Raw genomic sequence first — 17,621 nt, 5'->3', positions numbered from 1 at the left:
TAGGTGGGGAGAGAGGCAAATGCAGCCTTGCAAGGACGTCGCGTCTATACATCTATATTTAATTAAAACCTATTGCTGAGTCATCGCTCACCGCTTAGATTGGTCAACTCAATGTTGTCGAACGGGTATCGCCATCTAGCGGTCGGAATGTTAAACAAGCCACCGATCAAAGTCCACGGCACCATTATCCATTGAAGTCCCGAGTTTATTCCCTTATTCAATGCACTCTTTATTACTTAGGACAAAGTTTTATTAAGAATATTATCGCAAGTTAAAATAACAGTGTTAGAAGTGTCTTTTTTTATAATATACATATTTCGTGTTATTAAAACTTTTCATTAGTTGCATTATGTTTTATTAACATTAGAATATTTCCCTAAGGTAAATAAAACGGTATACCTACTCTTTACTAAAAGAAATGAGTTAGTTTCACTTAACTAACAGCCATGATCTCAATTCAAAGAGGAAATCGAGTTCATGGCTAATTTAATTATAGGTGTAGGCACTGACATAACGATTAATCTGACAAGGTGTTTAACATTAACATCCTATTAAGAAAATAAATATTTATCAAGTGCTTTTCTTTATTAAGTTAGCGTAGCATAGTGCCAAACGAAAATTCGGTGACCAAAGACAACTTGAATTGCCAGTGTGGTTACTTAATAGAATTCTACTGGCCTCTGTCAGTAGCAATTGATGACATATAAGGTATTTATGAGCTGCTTTTATAACAGTATAATCATGATAAATTTTAGTACGTATGTTTGTACGAACAACACGCATTCCAATTTAAAAATAACAGGATACGCACAGGTGTTTGGTACATATTGAAACTCCACATATTTGTATGTACCGTTTGCACAAATTATATGTATTTTTATGTAAAAATTGAAAAAAGCTTGTTCGCTAGTTTCAACACGTAATAAAAACAGAAAAAATAGCTTTAAAATGTATCACCTGGTTCCAAAGGAAGAGACTGATAAACTTTTCCTGTTTTAATCGCTCCGAAAGGAAATGTCATATTACAATTCCATAGAAACGTCAATACTGCTAGAATCAGATGACGTCATTTTCTTTTCCTATATCTAATCTGTCAATATATAAAATATGTAGAAACATTTAGAAAAACATCAGATTACGTTATTTTGTTAAAAAACCAAACTATTAGACAACTTAGTAGGCAGTAAGTATAAGTTTTGCTAGAATGATACGAAATTTTAAGAAAATATGTGTTTCGAGAACTCTTTTCAACATTCACAACATCACTTCGTCTTGGAAAAATAATAATGTTGTTTTGGAAGTGAAACTTCTTTATCGGCGTTGTAAAAAATTTTACCGTCACATTTTTCGTTTACGTGTCACATTATTCCGTTACAGGCCATCTTTTTCTTGTCCCTACCACGGTTGATTCGAAGCCATTCATAACAAAAATATATAATAACGATAAAATTGATAGTAATTTTCTTAAAATTAATGAAATTCGGTAATAATCTTAGTAGTAATAAGGTAAAATGAAATAATTATATTATTTGTATTCATGTCTATGATAATAAAAGTCTTTTGTAAAACTTTATCTAACCAATTTCTGTAAAGTTTCATATAGTAGATCATTTTTCAAAAAATAAGGTCATAAAGAAGTTTCACTTCTTACGCACACATTTTTATAATTGTTAGATGATCTTGTGTGTTTCGTTTATAAATTTTCTACAAAGGAAAATGATGTTATGTCTTATTATGTTGCTTGCCTTTCGACCCAAAACAATAATTTGCGGAAAATCTAATCCTCTGGATTATGCTTTGTAATAAATAATATTGTATACGTGCGACGAAAGCTAGATCTTACAAATAAAAATGACTAAGTGTTAACTGATTACTTGCACAACGAGTCTGTCTTCCTGCTTCCTTTATCAGAGAGTGGATCTGTGGGAACATCTCGACCTCATCATTCCTAACATTCCTAATACAGTGTAAGGCTATAAGAAAATGTAAAATCGTAACAAACTAAACTCTTGCCTATAATAGATCCCTAAATACTACATGAAACCTTTCGAAAATTATAGAGAATAATTTACGCAAGATTAATCTTAATTTCGTTATTTTTGTGGCTAACGCCTTAAGCTTACATTTATGTGGAGTGGAGACTTTAAAAATGACATGACCACTTCCTTCTTTCTAATTCCGTTGCCCTTAGCTTATATGCTATAAATGGACGGAGACCGCCATGGCGCCATCTATTAGAAGAAGTAACTCAATTTAAAATATTTAGGTGTAGTGTAAATTTAATATTTTCCATCTGTAAACTACATTTCTTAATGTTAAGATATTTAATTAAAATGTATACTTATAGATCACCAAAGAGCAGTGTTCGTGATGGTTTAAGCGTGAAAGCCTCAACCCTAAAAAATATTTAGGTGTAGTGTAAATTTAATATTTTCCATCTGTAAACTACATTTCTTAATGTTAAGATATTTAATTAAAATGTATACTTATAGATCACCAAAGAGCAGTGTTCGTGATGGTTTAAGCGTGAAAGCCTCAACCCTAAAGTTGTGCGTTTAAACTCGACTGCACTACCATTTCTCTCTAAATGGTAAAGATATTTATCGTAAGGAAACAGGTATGTCTTAGATTAAAAAATCAATATGTATCAGGTCACTCAGATCACATCATAAGGAAAGTGGGTAATGTAAATATTTACATCCAAGCCGTCCAAAGGTCTCTCATTATTCCGTGACATTAATCAAAATGATATGTGCTCTATTTAGATAGCGCAAGTCAAACGCTTTAGTCATCTTTTGTTTACAAGAAACAATTCCGTAAGTCATTTTCATCGTAAACATTCTTTGAGCGATTAATTATATATTTCATTTTTATATAGTTAGTCATGTTTAACTTGAAATTAATTGGTGTTATTTAAGGGTGTTGTTATGTAATATTAAAAATTGCTGTACTACGGCCAGTGTAATAATGTTCCTATTTTCTATATTTGTAAGTGCATTACTAGCAACTTTGTTTTTGTCTTCATTGTGTACATTGTTTACCTTTTATTTTTTTATAAATGGGCTCCATTTTCTTAGTAAGTAGTTTTTCACTATGTAGTGCCAGTTGTGGCTGGTATATATAATTAGTTGTGTATAAAACCAATAAAACTTGCGGTTGTTTGCATATTCAAGGCTCCTTTTAACCCCTCTACCTTATGCCAGTGCCGGTACTCTATAAGTTCTAATAGCGGGACCAATTGCAATACCACCATCAATGTTGAGATTTTGCACTGCACCATCCCAAGGCTGCAACATCAACGTTACGAATATTGAAAGAACTGCTTGGAATATGCCTACGTCGTAATTAGTATTGATATTGGAAATTGATTTATTAATACCCCATACTATGAGGTATTCTCATATTTATTTATCAAAATTAAGTTGCTACACGTATAGTACGTCTAGAAAAAGTCGCGACCTTTTGAGAAATGCACAAAATTGTTCCAACGATTGTAGCGGGACCTAACAATTCACACGCCTAGTAAACTTTGTTATCGTGCAAAATTAACTAAATTATGAATGAATAAGTGTGATTTGTGTAAGTCTAGCTTTTCCGCGTGAAGCTTTATATAAATAATGTTTCCAAAAGCATTAGTTGCGTCGTCTGAGATATTTCTGAACATGATCTCGGTTTATTCTGGTCCAGACGTCGGGCGCCGTGTACATATATTTCCTAAAAAAAGTCACCTTTGATCTGACCAAGTATCGAAACCAATTTTCCTAAATCGTTCTTACCTTTGATGATGCACGTTTGAACTTTCATTTTATAGCCGCTTGGTAATTAAAACAAATCTGATGAAATACCGGAAATTGGGTGCTCATTACTTCGATTTAGGATCTTACGTCACAACACTACAAATATATTTAAATAATAGATGACAGTTTTTCTTAAATCATAATTGTTTTTTCATCGTTTCCGTGCCTGATCAGATCAAATGTGACCTTTTTAACGAAATATGTATATAAATTAGGGATGCATCGATACGCCTTTTATCCGATACGATACCGATGCCGATATATAGAAATATTGTCGATACCGATACGGACGCTTTAAAATAAATTCAGGTAAAATATATCAAGTTTAAGGACAGTTAAAGTTTTTAACTTTTATAAAAAAATATACAACTTTTAAATAACATTAAAGGAGTAGTTATTAAAATTAACATTGATAAGATTTTTGTAATTCTGTATTTTATTTTATACTAAATAAAATAATAAATCGGACAAAGCGGGTGAGAGAGACAACAAACTGAATAAAACGCGGGGACAAGGGATTACCCGGGCATAGATAATCTGTGCCTCGTTTGCAGCGAACTAGATCAAACAAGATGCGCGTTTACATTACTTTTTTATGGCGCGAAATTTGAAAAGTATCGTTGTATCGGCAATAATATAAACTTATACTTTGGGTTTAATATAATCCCTAATATAAATCCACACAAAGCGATTAATTGACTTGTAAATTTCATGAAAGCGACACAAAGCCGATGTACAATTACGTCCACGACAGAATTGAAATTTTAAGTCAATAACACGCACGCATTTTGAATGTATTATCCTATGAAATTAGGAGTTCACGATTTTCCCCCTACGCTTGCTTCCTGTCCTTCTCACGATATCATACATATTCAGACATTGTATTGAAATAAGTTAATCGTAAGCATAGATCATTATTAATTTAAAGTTAGGTTTTGCTACAAAAACACGAATGTCAGTGTTATTTACACTGACATTAGCAACGTTTTATAATTTAGTTATTAAAATGTACGTTTACTTTGTGAAGGGTCCGTCAAAACTTTACGGATAGTTTTTGATATTTTTTTTTTGAACAGTGGCAAACGGGCAGGAGGCTCACCAAATGTTAATACCAATACTGCCCGAAGGCTTGCAAGTGATGATCTTTCAAGAATTGGTATGCTTGTTACGTTTATACGAACGGTACATGAAATAAAACGCATTATAACTATGTGAACAATTCAGTCCACCAATATATTTCGACCAAGTCAGATCCTTATCTTAACACAATAACAATATACTCTACACACTTATTACTGAAAACCTTGACTGAAATTGCATTTGAAACGAATCAACAAAAGCGGAACGGAATAAAAAAATATTTCCAAGTAAATGTGCTATCGTGAATTCGCAATGTGTAGAGCAAATTCATTACATACAAAATCTCACTGAAAATATTTATACTGAAAAATACCCTTTAGTTCGTTTTTACATATTACCCTCGGAAAACGTTTAGTCAGTCAACACCAACTTATTTGAGAATGAAAAATCAGCTTTAATACACAAGTAATAAGGTTTGTATTACAGTTAAGTATTTTGTCCGCTCTATTCTTCTTGTATATGTAAAGTGAAATCACTTTGAATCCAATCCGCTTATTGATAACGATACCATATCACAAACAAGTATCAATATAATTAACTAGAGCATTTTTCGCCAAGTATTTATACATGATTGATATAGTAATGTCAAGAAATCTAGTTTATTTTAGGCCAATATTAAAAAAACTCAAACAATTTTTGTTATATAGGTAGACTGTCAATTAAATGTGTTTACAGTGTAATTGCAAATAACCAAAATGTCTAAAATGTTAGTATTTTTATATTATTTGGTGACACTACGGGCTTTTGACGGTGTTTGGCATTATGTAATTTCAAAGGACATTCTTTTCTCATGTCATACTTATTCGACATATATTTGAATGATAAATTAATACAGATACGAAAAAATATCTTATCAAGTATCTTAATTTGTCGATCGTACTATAGTTTACATTTAATTGACGGACATGCTTTTCAGCATTCCATAAAATACTTTTTTCTCATATTTCAAAACATATCTCTAGACAGTATTATTACCATTTTTGAAAATTAAATATCATACAGAAAAATGACTTTATAGCTCTAGAGTTAGGAACTCTTAAAAATGAAACTTCACATATTTTTTTAAATTACATATTTTAGAAATTTCCAACATTGTTCGTTCCGACATGGAGATACTTGCAATATTCGCGAACATTTAGAAACGCTTAAAGTAAACACCTATTAAAATAGTATACGATTTTATTTAGGAATAGTAAAGTCTATGAGCAGCTTATTTTATCAAATTTATTCTTAACTACCAGAAATTCTATAGCGACTCTGAATGGACCTACCATTCGGAGTCAAGATTTAGCTGAAAGTCAAATCCAATTCGTGACGTACGGTACAGATACTTAGCGATAAGTCTCGACTATATGTTACGCTTAAAAAATCAATTTAAGAAATGGCAACACTTGAGAAATTTTAAAAAAGAATATCTATTGTTTATCAAATCTGATTAGTCACTGACATGTATCAAATGATTCATTGAATATTTATCAAAAATACAATATAAAGTTAACGATTCGATCAGAGACATTTAATTTATTTATTACTACAGAAAATGTGGGAATTGCCAAAATGGCAATGGGAGATATTTAAGAAATTTTATTTCAAATAAAAATATAAGTAGATGTCGCAGTAAAGTAGTTAAATCAGAGAGTTAATTGAATATGTAGACAGTTAATTAAAGATCGATTTTCAATGAAGTCGCTAAAGTTCCGTCAGACAAGTGAGTGAACGAAACGTTTTACCAAGTTTCCTAAACGTTCTTAGGCAACAAGACTAACCTAACCTAACCATTTGCAATAAAGCAAAAGACGGAATTTCAAAGCTCTCAGTTCTTTACGATCACACCGAAATAATAATAATAAATGAAATAATCATGGCGGAGTCTCGTTTTACATTATTAATCAAAACGCTGGCTTTCGCTCATACAGCTAGTTAAACGTTTTCGACGCTGCTTTATTTTAATCAAAATGCTAGCGACTTCATTGAATATCGACATTTAATTAACTGTCTAGATATTCAATTAACTCTCTGATTTAACTACTTTACTGCGACATACACACGTTATATATTTTGACAATGTAATGAGTAAATATATATTATACCGTAAAATGAACGTTTACTGACAAAAGTCTTAAGTAAAATTAATATCATGTACGTAAAGATTATTTGCTTTGTTAAAAAAACTATTTTATCTGGAGTTTTGTTCTTAATCATATGATTTTAATGCCAACAAATTTTTAACACATAAAAAGTTAATTAATTTTTATACTTTTTATAGTACGCCATACTTCGACAATTTTCTTTGACTCCAATCACATGATACATACATTATTACTTATAGTATACGAGATATCAGACCACAAACGACCATATTTCACGTTAAAATATTTTGTCAAACATTTTAAACAATTATAAACTTAATATCAACTATCACATATATTAAAATAAATATTTTAATAAAAACGATAATGTGCTATCGTGGTTTGGTTGCAAGCTGAAGTAGCGTCGGCAAAATAAGGTATTCGTGCTGTAATAAAACATATTTTAATCAGTTAAATGATAACCTACATTGTTTCCAATAATTCATATTTAGTTAGTTCAAAATACGATCTGTGACATTTCTGCTTCACAGTATACATAATTTTAAAATTTATAATTATAATATTTTTACATTTACACACGTTATATTATTAGCCTAATATTACAACAAAATTATTTTGAAACTTGAACTAAAGATAATATAAATCAACAACCTTTTTTTAGGTCTGGGCCTCAGATTTCTGTATTTGTTTCATGATCATTTGTTAATCTAATAGGCAAATAGGTGCCTGACGCACGCTGTCGACTTTTTCAGCCTATGGCAAGCCGGTTAAATGCGCACATAGAAAGAATGTCCATTGGTACACAGCCGGGGATCGAACCTACGATTTCAGTGATTAGAGTCGCACGCTGAAGGCCAACACTGCTCTAACTAACGATAGTACCATCTTTGTTACCATGGTAACGACGCGCCAATCACCTCCAGTATTTAACTCTTTTTATAAAAAAAACAAACCCGTCATAATATTATCTATTACATAGATAATATTATATACAGGATGTCCCATAAATCAACGTCAATCCCAAGTCGGGTGATAAAAAATCTCTGGCGGTTTAACTGCTATCAGCCAATTTCGCTTGACGTCGGTTTATGGGACATCCTGTGTAAGGATAAAACAAATGATATATCTAAATATCTCGCATCACCTGGTGGGTTGTCAGGCGAAGTAGGCCCTGACGAGCGCCTTAACCGCGGCACGGCATAACGGGCATGATGTTAGGGCCGTACTGCACATCCCACAGGACACTAAATGACCGCATGGCAGGAATACCATGCTAACCTGCGCATACACATCTATGATACATACATTGACTGATGAGCTCACAAATTGCAATATTTGCTTTTAAAATGTTCAAAACGCGCTCAAACTATGACTCCCATGTCACAAAATTTTTATATTTGCTCATATTGTGAAGGAAAATCATAAGATGTCTAGTCAAAATATACATATTGTATATATGTATATTACCTTTTGGGTTTAAGAAAATAAATGAAAATCGAATTTATAACAACCTTAATAAAAATGTATAAATAAAGATGCACAAAGAGATAAAAACTCGAAAGGTACCTTATACCTTGCCTTCCCTATAATATAATTATAACAATTTCCACTGACTTTTACAACGAAAAAGAAAAATATTGATATATTTAAATAATTGTAAGTTTTTTTAAACGAAAATCATACAAACCTCATTATCCATACACACTTTGCAAAGCCTGGCTTCCTTTAACTGGCGATTCTCTTCCTCCAAGCTCATCTCTTTCTTTTCCACTGGTGTCTTTGGCATTTCCTTCTCTGAGTTGATTAGTTTAATTGGTCGAGGCTGTTCTGGTAGGGGTGATGCTGAAGAGCTCTCGGAAGACTGCCTACTATCGGACCTGTCTTCATCCAGGTGTAGAGCCCTAAAAATAGAAGAAATATTCATTTAACTTGTCAATGATGTTATTAATAACGTAATCAATAAAGACAGAGTCGTCCATTACATTTATCTTTATTATTATGTAAACATAAAGAGATGGGAAGACGACATAAGTAGAGAAGATGTGGCTACGTTGAACTAGAAACCGAGAAGAGTCGAAGCTCTAAAAGGAGGCAAGGACAAGCTGTATAACAGAAATTAACCGGCTTGCCGATTAATATCACATTTGTACTAGTATAAGTATTTTACAGCAATAAATAATACTATTATTATTATTAATAAAGAACACTGTAACTCAGGTACGAAATTTAATATACGAAGAAATTATAGAAAGAAAAATCTAAGATCAACTATTAAGTTGATCTAAGGAATTATCTTAAATACCTTAAGTAAAGTTAAGTAAACTAAGTAAAATGCATGTAAGAGGGTTTTTTTTTATACAACGCGGCAAACGGGTAGGAGGCTCATCCGATATTGTGATTCCGTCGCCCATGGACACGTTCAATGCGAATGGGCTCGCGAGTGCGTTGCCGGCCTTTTAAGAATTGGTAAGCTCTTTTTTTGTCGAAGTTATAGTCCATGTAAAAACTTTAGCTGACGCAAAAAACATACTCCTGCGCATATAACGCCTCTTTTAACTACCGGGAGATATATAAGCATATTTTTATTAAATTATGAAGCTATCTGCGAATTAACTTCGAAAAAAATTCAAAGACATACATATATTTGTATACGGAAAAAAAAGTGCCATGGTCAATTGTCAACGAGCACCCACTGACACCCACGCATTGACAGCTGTCATTTGCGTTTACGGACATGGCCACTGAACCGAAGCTGTGATGATGTGTGATATGTTAAGGTAATATCCAGCATCTAATATTAATAACAATTCATAGAAATTAAAAAGTTACCTAGCATTAGTATCAAAGACCCGCAGTGTCTCAGCGAGTATATCCCTAGCGAAGCGCTGACTGGACACCGTACTCCAGGCTTCTTCGTTCAACTGATCATCCAGAACAGCATCTATCAACGACTCGGAATTGGGAAATGGCGATCCTAAAAATTTTAATTAGATAGAAAAAGAACCAGGTTAAAAAATAAAAAAAACACGCAAAAATGCACCCAAACGTTACGGGATAGAATTTGTTTTTCTTAACAGGTATAATTTGCATAACAGATTTTTCTTAGTAAAGCTTTTTTAATTGAATTAAAACTGTCATTGTATACTTTTTCAAAATAATGTTCATTTACAACTCGTTACAATTATGACTGGTTTTGGGTGGCCTATATTAGAGATAGATTTATTGTGTCAAAGTTTTGATTAAAATTAAATAAATGTAGAATAAAATCTGTTTTGTTTCAGCTTTAAATGAATATAATAATATCATTATTTTCATTGGAAATTAATTGGGATTATTAGTTCTTCCCATACGGATGGAACCTCATGCTATTGTGTATTTATATTAGATTTAAAATAATTAAAAATAGCAATAACAATCTGGTCAGACTTGTCTCTCGCCCACATTCAACTACTTAAAATGAAAAGCGATCTTAATTCTTCCACATTGCAGTACATTTATATAAAACTAGCGGACTCGGCAAACGTCTTTTTGCCATGTATATTATTTCCAGGAAACATTATTTTTATTTCAATAAAAATAACCTCTAAATCTACTATAGGGGTTGATCGTAGAGGGGTGACAAAAATAAAAACAATTTTTTTCTCTCAAAAAAACTAAAATTTTGGGTGGACACCCCTTATCACTTAGGGGTTTGAAAGATAGCTGGTAGCCGATTCTCAGACTTACTGAATATGCATAAACAATTTCATAAGCATCGGTCGAGCCGTTTCGGAGGAGTAAGGAAACGAACATTGTGAGAATTTTATATATAGCGATAAAAAATAACAGCTTTGAGTATTATTTAGTACTTTTAGGTTTTGATTAAGGCCTTTGCGTTGTAAACCAGAATATTTTAGATGATTTTTTTTTAAATACTGACCTGTGGCCTGCAACCGTCTAACAATGGCCCGTCTGACTCGCGCTGCATCCAAACCGGCTCCAAGGGCATCCGCCGCCGCATTGCTTTCCATACAATTCTCTATCTAAAAACACTTTACGATTACGAAATGAAGTTTTTTTTTATGTAACAAGAGGTAAACGGGCTGGAGTCTAAACTGATGTTCAGTGATACCGCCGCCCATGGTGCGCAAGTGCGTTGCTGACTTCTTAAGAATGGGTATTGCTCTTTTCTGGAAGTACCTTAAGTCGAATTGGTTCGGAAATACTTCAGTGGGCACCTGGTTCCATAGTGGTGGTGCGCGGCAAAAGCTGGCTTAAGAAACGTTCAGTTGTGGAACGACGGATGTCAAGGTAATTTGTATTCTGCCTTGATGTCCGATGATAAAATTCAACTACAGGTTTTAGTCCGAACAACACTGTGAACACTATTCATGGCAAAAGCGGTAAAAGATATTTTAGATCGCCTTTTTTAGTTGTCTGATTTATTGAAGCGGTCTTCCAGCAGTTAGGGACTGCCGAGCGATTACAGGTACCGGAAAAGGCGCGTTAAGAATGGAATCGCGGTATGGGCCAGCGATTCAACATCCCTATGCAGTGGTGGAATGAAGGGCTGATAGAAATTCCCTTGGACAGCTTTGGCTAGAAGGATCGAGTTCCCGGATGTGTTTCTTGCCAAATCTGGAATTTGTAAACTAACATACACTTATAAAGAATCCTGAATATTTCTTCATACTCATATATGTCGGCGAGGTTGCGTTAAAGCGATCATAGATGTCGTTATTACTTGTTAAAAAAGCGTCAAATGCTAAATCTTTCAGAGATGGCGTTTGTGTGTCTGTGTACGATTCAAAAGTGGGGACATAACGGGTCGAGCGGTGGTCGCCGACCACCGGTCGTTCAGTTTGGTCTTCGACGGCCTCCAGCAAAGTCGTACGCAGAACTTACTGTGCTTTAAACCTAAATTCGAAATATGCCACGTGGTGACGAAAGCGACGGCCATTGTTCTCAAGAACAACTCGGGGATCCTTGTGACCGCGACATATACAATAATGTCACATATATATATAACCTCTTACTTCTATGTTCTTAAAGACTTTCAATAATTAGCGGCTTTCATTAAGAACTCAAAGGGTTAGATTAAACAAAACAAAGTTTCATCATTGCACTTCGAGTCAGAATACGAAATTCCACTTGTATCACCTGGACGTTCCGTCCTCCGTTCGGCAACAGAGCGTTATTTAGGGGCAGCCATGGTGGTGGTGATGTACAGTGGTGGTGGTGCACGGTGGCGGTGGTGGTGAACAGTGGTGGTGGTGGGGCACAGTCGTGGTGGTGGTGCACAGTGGTGGTGGTGATGGTGCACAGTGGTGGTGGTGGTTCACAGTGGTGGTGGTGGTTCACAGTGTTGGTGGTGATGCACAGTGGTGGTGGTTGGGGATCTCCCCAATAAAGCATTTCCGGACCAGTTTGACTTAGGGTCGTTCAAGAAAAGAGCGTATCAATTTTTAAAAGGCCGGCAACGCACTTGCGTCTCTTCTAGCAATGTCAGTCCATGCACTGTATCATTTATCATCAGTTGAGCATCCTGACCGTTTGTTCCGTAATATTAGAAAAAAAATTAACCTGACTCTCAGTGACCGGAAAGTTTATAGAAGCATTGCGAGGTCCTGAAGTTAGTACGCCACGTTCAGCTGATGACACCTGAAATTTAAAGTTAGAAATAATTTTAATGTCTTATTCTTCTCTTTTAATGACGCAGTAAGAGAGAGGAAAGGAGACAACGATTGATCATCCGTTCTTCACGATTACAACGAAATAACAATAACAAATGAAATAATCATGGCGAAATCTTGTTTTACATTGTTAACCAACTGCTGCTTTATTTATATCAAAATGCTAGCGCCTTGATTGAATATCGACATTTAATTAACTGTCTAGAGATTCAATTAACTCTCTGATTTAACTACTTTACTGCGACATATATTTTTATATATATAATATCTTAATAAGATGTGGATAAATAAAGACTTTTTTAATTATATACCTTAGTTTCGGCTAGCAACAACTTTAATACACGTTTAAAAGGTATAGGTGATAACTACGCATATTTTGAGCATAAAACGTGATTTAAAGTTAGTAACGTGTGTTTTCCATACAATAATTGGTAACCATGGTAACAACTTACAACCGTACCAACTATATATATGACCATAATGATCATACATGATCGTCAAACTTTCAGTTCAGTAACAAGTCACAGACACTGAAAAAATAGACAAAACAGGGCTTCTAATAACTTAAGTAAATAATAATAATCCAGTACATCGGATTATCCGATTCTTTGATAAAAAAAATTCATAGATAAGTAGATCAGCCTTCAGTCTGACACGTGGTTTTTGCATTTACGACATGCCGCTTTCGCACAAAGACAAAGTTAGTTAAATTTACTTTTAACTAACAAAAAAAAATTGTTATTGAAAGAAATATCCCTGGAATCTTTAAAAAACTTCCCTTTGATAATGAGCTTTGGTATTGGTAATTTTAACTTACCGTACGTCGTGAGTTACTGCTACGGGCCGTATCAACAAACTGCTGCCCCTTCATGAGTAACACGTATCCGCACTGTGGAAACCAACGCGCGTGCTCTCGCCACGGTATATCGCCCGCCTCCCATTTGCCCAGACCACCGTCACAGTAAAAACAACGAACCTGGATAAAATAAAGACCAATTTAAAAAAAGGGATGTTATAAGTGTGTGCGATCAGTTGTCAAAGGAGCTTGCAAAAATGTCATAATATACGTTATTTTCTTTGTTAACCAAAACAATCTTAGTTATTTATTAGGCTTTTATTTCTTCTACTTTTATTCAATTTACCACAAGACATTACATAATTTAAATTTATATTATAAAAGAGAATATAATTACAACCAGTATGGCATAGATATTTCTAATAGACAATAAAGTAATTTTATTATATATTTTTTTAATATACCTGATCCTCTAACCCAGTATAGAAAAAACCAGCTTCAGCTAATGAACAAGGTGCTTGAGGCCGATCTTGGGGCCAGTTGCAATCAAAACTTGCCATTCGGGCTGCCAAAGAGGCTTTTGTAGGATGCCTAGCTCCTCCGCTAACAACTCCCAGATCTCTCCAGGTACTCCCAGCTGCTACTACTTGCTCATTATGTTCTGCTCCACTTCTGGAAGTAACATAATATATCAAAGTAGACTGGCAAATGTTAAGAAAATTTATTAGAATATTTTATATAAGTTGAACTAAAAAAAATATTTTTAAGCTAAATCTTAAATCTATATCTTAATTCCTTAGTTTGAAATTTAAAATATTTGAAATCTTGTTTTTTTTTAATTAAAAAAAATGTTGTGCATTCACATTGTAACTGGGTGAATAACACAGAAATTATATAATCCAATGATCCTGTTTAGTGATTTGATGCCTGGTAAACAATGCATTTCAATGTTGTACACAAGGCTACTCACTTTGTTGCCTTAAAACATTGCTAAAATAATAAACTTCATAATGAAACTGCCCCATGTCCTATTTAATGGTTACAAGACTTTACAACAATAGTAAACTAATTTTATAATTTATAAATTATAAATAAAGTATATTAGAGTAATAAATTCGACTACAAAATACATACAAACAGAATTGACCTTATTAAATGTTCTAAAACCACATTACACAATTAAACCTTTTTTTTTTTTAATTCTTACCTCTCTATTATTATTATTTTTTATTTCTTTTTTGATTATTGTTATTTTATGTGGTTTTGTATGTGTGTTGTGTTATTAATAAATGTTATGTCGATGTCTAAAAAAAATCACAATTCTAACCAAAAGTGATGTGGGTAGATAAAATTAGAGCCCTTGTTTTAGATTAATGTAAAATATGCCTAGATAAATCTCATATATTATTGATCATAATTAGTAGGCAAAAATAACTCACTTAAACTTTAACCTTAATGATAAACTAGGGACATTGGATTTACCTGGACCTTGGAATAGTTAATATACAATGTAAACAAGATACTGCTATGTTTGCTGACATTGTGTTCATATTAAACAGTTATGTTTGTGAGTATGTCTGTTGAAATAAGCCGACACCTGAGTATCATATATCATAATTAATATGCTCTATATCTCACATACAGAGTACATTCTTTCCATCCTTAGAAATTTGCTCAGCTTTCAATATACATACATTGTAAGTCAAATAGTATGTTTTCCGTTACTTACGTATGCAGAGGTGTTGTGCCCTGTGGTTGGGGAATATCAACTCTGAACTCTGGTAAGTCATGTATGTTTTCTGATATCTCTATATTAACATTATCCATCCTCGCTCTTCTAGTTGCAAATTCACACATTGGGAAATACCTGTAGATTTATATTTATTAAACTATATATTTGAAAATATTGTACTAATGGCAAAACATATAATGAAAATTCTTGAATTTCTATATAGTCTATTCTTTTTATTTACTTAAATAATTAATAGGATTAATAGTTGAATGTAGGTGACTCTACTGAAGATTCACCCTAAACTTCATATACATATATAAAATCAAAATTATTGATTACATCTGGTGTATTTCAAGAGGTGATTCTAATCCCATATTAGTTAATGATCCCAATTCACCACCACACCAAGCACATCGCAGACGCCCACCGCCAGCATGATAAAAACCAGCATTCACTAATGCTTCTCGTGAAAAAGATGAGTCCTAAAACAATTCATTGAATTACAATATTTCATTACCACATTTGTTTTAACAAATTTAAGGAATTTATTTATCTAAAATGAAGTTTAAAAAATATATACTTGTTCACTATTTCAACGATTCAATAGCTTTATAAAAACATTAATTTTTGTCTGAATTTATCTAGATTTGCTAGATTTAACAATATATTGATCTTATATTAAGTGGCAGATAAACTTTTTAATTCACCTTTCTAAACATTTTAATTCCACATAATTTTTGATATAGATATTGACCTATTGATTTTTTAATAAATTTATTGATTGCATTTTTTGGTTACTGTTGATTTTGATTTTTTAGCATTCTTTTACAGATACTGGCTTTTCCTAAATTGTATATGGACAGAAGAAGATAGATAGAAGATGCTGCAATACTTCAGCATTTAATAGTAACCAGATTTTATTTAAACTAGAATTCTACTTTACACATCCATTAATAGACCACCACAGTAATAAGTAAACAATTATGAAATTAATTTACTTACATCCCAATTAACATATGAAAGCAGTCTTAGTGCATCACTTCTATACATTAGATCATCTTGAGTTAATTCATATTGCATAGGGGTAACTGATATATCTACAGGTCTTGATGTACTACTCTCTTCATTTCTTAAGGTATATGCTTGATTAACTACAGATGGAACATTTCCAGATAGATGGGGTGTTACAACAAACGAACAATTAGGATCCATCATACGGTGACGCCCCATAACTTGATCACCGTAATTCCACTCAGAAATCTTTCCACCACAGCTAAAACATTCAACCTCAGTTCCATTACTAGTGTAGAAAAAACCAGCTCGGGCTATTCTTATTGGATCAACGGGAGCTGACGCAGGCCAGTTATTAAAGGTACTCAGCCTGTTTGCTTCTACATTCATGTTGACTCAGCTTGAATTCAATGACACTGTTGATATATATTAAATACAATAAGAGAACTTATCAATTCTTAAATACATTTAAAATTATTTGTTTCATTAGAAGGGCGAAATGGAAGATTAAAAAAGTATATTGGACGATCAACAGTTAAGCAATGTATAAATGAAATATCTAAAATTTATTAAATTCAGAAAATAAAAAAAATAACAATTGGCAAAACTAAATAGTAAATTTATTATTTTGGTTAATTTTCTAGCCTTTGATCAATAATACTATAATACAAACTAAACTCTTACAATTGACATAACGCACATGGCAGATGACAATTATAAATGTCACTGTTAGAATGAATATATTACATCTATAGGTAAAAAATTAATTGACTCGAAAAGTGAATCTTATATTTTGGATATGACAATGTAAAAAAAATGTTTATGTACAAAGACAATATGGAAACATAGCTAAAAAGGTCAAAAGCATGGTTCCAGCAGTTATCATCTACCAACACTCCTCATCACGAAGCTAGCGCCGCTTTGCAAAATCCCATGCTTGTTCTTAGTTTTTGCAGCCCAAGTGGCTGCGGCTGCTTCCATATTTTTGGTGCATATACCCTGCTAAATCAAATCCCAAATGTGGTGAAGCTTTAAGTCGATATGTTACGTTACCATATCGTTTTGACTTAACTTTAATGTTTATCACTCGGGATTATTATCAATCAGTCGCTGAACAAGGATTTACCCCACCTATTCTGATTTCTATGCTGTAATTTTGGAAAATTTACCTTTCATTTTCTATTTCATTCAAAACAAATTATTGTTGGCCAAATACATTAAAGGTGTTTCCCAGATGGTGTTTTGCCCATCCATCTTTTTAATCGTGTCTCATCATTTATTACTTTAGTTGGACAACGATTAACTAATAATAATTTGCAGTTGCAATCCGTGCAGCCCATAAGTTTAGAGAGGTATTTGTTTCTATTAACAAGCATCTAGCTT

The 17,621-nt window shown here is 33.0% G+C and overlaps 1 protein-coding gene across 2 annotated transcripts; it reads right to left on the bottom strand.

The window, feature by feature from the left end:
- Positions 1-5,002: 5,002 nt before the first annotated feature.
- On the bottom strand, positions 5,003-16,917 carry LOC123713414 (baculoviral IAP repeat-containing protein 2). 2 transcript variants are annotated; one of them, XR_006754185.1, is made up of 11 exons: positions 16,230-16,917; positions 15,567-15,709; positions 15,225-15,362; positions 13,960-14,167; positions 13,517-13,675; positions 12,590-12,667; positions 10,947-11,049; positions 9,857-10,001; positions 8,715-8,928; positions 8,172-8,319; positions 5,003-7,452 (listed from the first exon to the last, which is right to left on the bottom strand). XR_006754185.1 is itself a non-coding variant. In XM_045667064.1 (11 exons), exons 1-10 carry the CDS (start codon positions 16,626-16,628, stop codon positions 8,183-8,185), a joined length of 1,710 nt encoding a protein of 569 aa, XP_045523020.1. In that variant the 5' UTR covers positions 16,629-16,917; the 3' UTR covers positions 5,003-7,452; positions 8,172-8,182. The 2 variants fall into 2 exon arrangements, 1 of the variants encoding a protein (XP_045523020.1); XM_045667064.1 differs by having other exon boundaries at positions 8,172-8,305.
- Positions 16,918-17,621: the final 704 nt, after the last annotated feature.

This window comes from Pieris brassicae, chromosome 8, assembly GCF_905147105.1.
Source record: "Pieris brassicae chromosome 8, ilPieBrab1.1, whole genome shotgun sequence".
NCBI classification, from domain to species: domain Eukaryota; kingdom Metazoa; phylum Arthropoda; class Insecta; order Lepidoptera; family Pieridae; genus Pieris; species Pieris brassicae.
The sequence above is the reverse complement of the archived record's forward strand: the minus strand, read 5'-3'. Positions and strand labels throughout refer to the sequence as shown.